General features: G+C 40.0%; 1 protein-coding gene across 1 annotated transcript in view; it reads left to right on the top strand.

The window, feature by feature from the left end:
- Positions 1-1,117, top strand: part of Gabrb1 (gamma-aminobutyric acid type A receptor subunit beta1) — a 450,390-nt gene extending 449,273 nt beyond the window's left edge. Inside the window, exon 9 of the mRNA XM_055629226.1 lies at positions 758-1,117. Within this exon, the coding sequence (XP_055485201.1) occupies positions 758-1,102 (345 nt within the window). The 3' untranslated portion in view covers positions 1,103-1,117. The remainder of the gene's footprint in view (positions 1-757) is intronic.
- Positions 1,118-4,640: the final 3,523 nt, after the last annotated feature.

Genomic DNA, 4,640 nt, shown 5'->3' with positions numbered 1-4,640 from the left:
ATAGATAGATAGATAGATAGATAGATAGATAGATAGATAGATAGATAAAAAGAGAGATGATAAATAGATGGTACAGATGAATGGAGATGGATAGATGGTACATAGGTAATTGATAGATGGAAGTAAACATAAAAGACAAAAAAGTAGAGATAAAGAAATAAATAATTAGAGGATGTAAAATAATTGTATAGATAAATAATAGAAGATAAATAGATTGTAAGAAATTAATAAAGATAGACAGATAATAGGTAGATAGAAGATAAAAAGAGACAATTGATAGATTGGTGATAAGTAGATAGATGACAGATGGATAATTGATAGAAATTGATGACTGGCATAGATAGATGACAGAAGATAAACAAATGATAGCTGAAAAAGAATAAATAACTAATAGTTGCAGGCTGACAGTTGATAGGCAGGGATGTAGAAGATAAATAGATAATAAATGCTCAAAGTAGACAGATAATTGATAGAGATAACTGGTTGAGATAAATAGATGGCAGAGATTGAGGATGAATGATAGACAGCTAATAGAAAAGAGAAGGCGGATAGATACAGTGAATGAGTGATAGACACGCCATGTACTGTAGATAATCTCCATTGTCAGGGAGCACTAAGAGTCATTTATCTGCTGCAAGAGATCGGTATACACAAAATGGAAAGGATCAGTGTTGTCGTCCCCCGCTCCCCACCGTGACGATCACCGAATAACAGTGAACGTCCTCGAGTGTCTAAACACGTCATCTCTGCCCCTCAGGTCGATGCCCATGGCAATATTCTCCTCAGCACCCTGGAAATCAGGAACGAGACCAGCGGCTCCGAGGTGCTCACGGGTGTCAGTGACCCCAAGGCCACCATGTACTCGTACGACAGTGCCAGCATCCAGTACCGCAAGCCGCTGAGCAGCCGCGAGGGCTTCGGGAGAGGTCTGGACAGGCACGGGGTGCCCGGCAAGGGGCGCATCCGCAGGCGAGCCTCGCAGCTCAAAGTGAAGATCCCCGACTTGACGGACGTGAACTCCATAGACAAGTGGTCCCGAATGTTTTTCCCCATCACCTTTTCTCTTTTTAATGTCGTTTATTGGCTTTATTATGTACACTAAGGTCAATCTCATGGTTCGGTTTAGACTACCTTCCTCCTGGCTTACTTTTAAACCCCACAGGTTCCCAACAGCGATAATTGCTGTGGTTTTGAGGTAAGAGATTCATCCTTACAATTGGTTTTCAATCTTGCGTGTCAGTTTCTTATTATCACCCATGTTTACTTCAACAACAAAGGTATTTTTCTTGTCTACTGTGGTCCAAGTTACTGGCTCTGTAAGAGTTAAATCAATTGCTTTGTTTACAAACACAAAGAGAGAGGTAGATGGATGATAGATATTGTTGGCAGTCTTTCCTAGTTGCCCTGCATTTTATTGGATTATTTAAAAATGAAAGCGTACAGAGGATCGTGCTGTCAACCTGCACTGTGTTCAGAGTAAACTATAACCATCTCATGCTGCCAAAAATAAAACAAGAAAAATAACAAGAAAAAGCATAACTTCAGCAGCTCAGAAGAATAAAGCCATTGACGAGTTGCAAATTTCCAGGAAGGGAGGCTATAGCACGGACAGTTCCTGTCCACTCTGAGTCTCTTCTAGAAAGGCTTCGCAGCTCTGTGGAAGAGAGACATCAAAGCTAGTGCCGGTCTTTTTTTCCCCAAACTCAACACTGCTGTGTCCATCTGACAATGACCATGATAATCCTAAAAATGTTCCTTTCTGAGACTGTCCAGATGTTCAAAGTCAGCAGTAGAATCCAGCCTGATCTAACTGGCAGTCACTAAGAACAATTTTCTTCTCAAGAATAAAGAGTTTGGAGGATAATAAATAGTTTTCTTCCTGCCCTTCATGGAAAGTAGCTTTGACTGTCCGTTCATGAGCCTTGGAATCTCTTGATGCCATGAAACCATGTGATCATATTTCCACAGTTCCTGCTCCACAGAGAAAGAGAGAAAGGATATGTGGGATACAGGTGGTGAGGGCTTTGAAGGAGACAGAGACCATTTTTTTTTTCCTTGAGAAAAATTGCTGTTTTCCTGAGGAAGGCAAGACTTACACATTAGGTAAAGGGAGTCTGGGCAATTATCCGCACTGCCAAATCTTAAGTCAAATTGTATGCAGGGTGCAGTGTCTAATGGCAACAAGCTCATCACACAAGACTCTCCTGACACTTTTTGATTCTGCTCTCTGAGCTCTGTGTTTCAAACTACAAAATGAATGTTCCAGGAAATGCTCATCCTCCTTGTCAATGTCTTCCTCCAAAGCCAGATTTCCGTTTAAGAAAAGCTTTAAAGTTAGCAAAATCACAGAAGAAAAGAAACTCAAAATGACAAAACACTGAGCCTTTAGCCATGCACAAAGCCCCTGAAGCGTAGACCCCGCCTGTCTACACTCATTAATCACTGTCATTATTGTACTGCCTCATCTCTGCTCATGAATTATTCTGGGTCGTGATTCTCATGGCTTTTGAGAAGAGCAACACAATTCTAAACATGCTCAACAAGCTACTGTTGAGTTCTTCTCATTTTATGTCATTAAAACCTCATTTTCTTTCAGCCTGAGTTTGTAAAATTATATATGTTTATTTGCAAGGTTGAGTGAGACCACAAATTGACCAACCATGGATGGAAGCCATTTTGGCACACAATCCATGCATATGATGAGGAACTGAAGGACTAATCAGGATGACTGCCTCATTTAATGGTCTGCCTCTCCTCTGAGAAGAGAATCAGTTTGCATAGTAGTGTGAGCTGCTAACCATTATATTCACATTTGGAAAGGGAAAGCTGGAATTCCTATTAATGAGCCTAAGGGGAGAATAGGAAATGTTCATTTAGAAAGCAAGAGGAAAAGAGAAACCTTAAATAAGTGAGTGTGGCTGGGTGTAATAACATCCATTAGTAAAAATATTAAAATCCCACTATACCTTAAAAAAAAAAGTAATAATAATAATGATCACAGCAAATTCATGAGTAGTACTGGGATTTTGAAGACAAAATTTCAGTTATGTTTTCAGGCATGTGAACATGTTTCCCTGACTGAACTAAACTATCCTCAGCCTGGTGTTCACATAAAAAGCTCTACTCAGTTTCCAGCCGGCTGAGATGCTTTGCCATGAACAATGGTTGGACAAAGAAGAATGAGGTCCTGTCTGCAGTGGGGGGGTTCCTAATACGCAGGAACCACTAAGGAGTCATTTATTTTAAACATAGAAAGGGAAATTAGGAGCCTGATGCTGAACAAAAAAAAAAAAAAAAAATCATTCTAATGTCAAAGTTCTTTACATGGCTTTTTAAGAAAGAACTACTAAATCAGAGAGAAGGTCTCTACTTAGATCTTCTCATAAAGGATTGTAATAATTTGTGTTTTCAGCACTATATTTTCCCTTTTAAAAATCTGAAGTGATTTTGTTATAGTTTGAGATATAAAGCATCTTTTTGCATAAAAAAAAAGACAACATTTTGAACTCCTACATTTTAACCTCTTAAAATGTGAAATGATTAGGCCTGAACTGCCCACTGGGCTTGAAATGGTATGGGGATCACAGCCACCATTATGCAAATCCGACTGAATGGCTTTGATCTCAGGGGCAATGGAAGACCGCAGCATGGAAAAGCTGTCATGCTTGTGGGTCATGATCTTTGTCCTAACATCTGAACATCTGAACATCTCCCAGACTAATCCATTCCTCTTTGCTCCCTTATCCAGCTGAGCAGTGACAGGGAAGCACTTTCCTTCTCTTGTTTTTGTTTTTGTTTTTTCTCTCTCTTCTTGCCCAAAATGTTGTAAATAAAACATAAAAGTTATGAGATAGTCTTAAATGCCCTCACGCTGGCTCCCCTTCTTGAAAGATTCAGATTACATTATACAAAGGTTATTCTTTATCTATTATTGAGTGGATTTTCCTTTTGCCCTGAAAATAGCCACAATCCCCTGCATCAAGGAACAGAAGAAACTGAAAACTGCAGGCTCATTCTCTTATCCTTCATTGACATCCAGGGAACCCCACATTTCACAGTTCAGCTGCAGGACAGATTGTGTGGAAGACTTGACCTGCTGTGGGCACAACAGACATCCCACCTTTCACTTGACAACTGTGACAGCACACTCATCCCTTTTCTTATTTTTTCCCTGGCTTACAGTATCAGATGTTCCTTACACTTAGCAGTTCTGTGTGGCAAAGATCATTCTGCTTGAGTGACCCAGGATCAGTATCTCCACCTCCTCTGTTGACAAATAGAAGCAGCAGCTGGCTCAGACGCCTGCTGAGTGAATAATCTGTGCTTGTGTACACACCACCTTTAGTGTTCACTAAAGTCAGTGATGGGTTTTAAAAAGGAGAAAAATGTAGTTCAGGGGAAAGGAGGAATGAGAGGCTTTAGGGTCCTGAAGAACAGGCTTTCCCTTAAGAACAAGTCATAGAAAGTTCACAAAATTCCATCTTCTTAAAACCAACGACTATTTTATGACTATTCATTTAGAAAGGGTTTGATTACCATCTGCCAAGTTAAACAGAAAGGATGCGGATAATCCTTCTAGACGAGAACGGTCTCCAAGGTTTCTCATGCTTGAAATTTTGGACAATATCCTGTCAAAAGGT

The sequence above is a fragment of the Psammomys obesus genome, unplaced genomic scaffold (assembly GCF_907164565.1).
Source record: "Psammomys obesus unplaced genomic scaffold, mPsaObe1.curated_primary_1811, whole genome shotgun sequence".
Lineage (NCBI taxonomy): Eukaryota > Metazoa > Chordata > Mammalia > Rodentia > Muridae > Psammomys > Psammomys obesus.
Note: the sequence above shows the minus strand (reverse complement) of the source record. Positions and strands in the feature narration are given on the sequence as shown.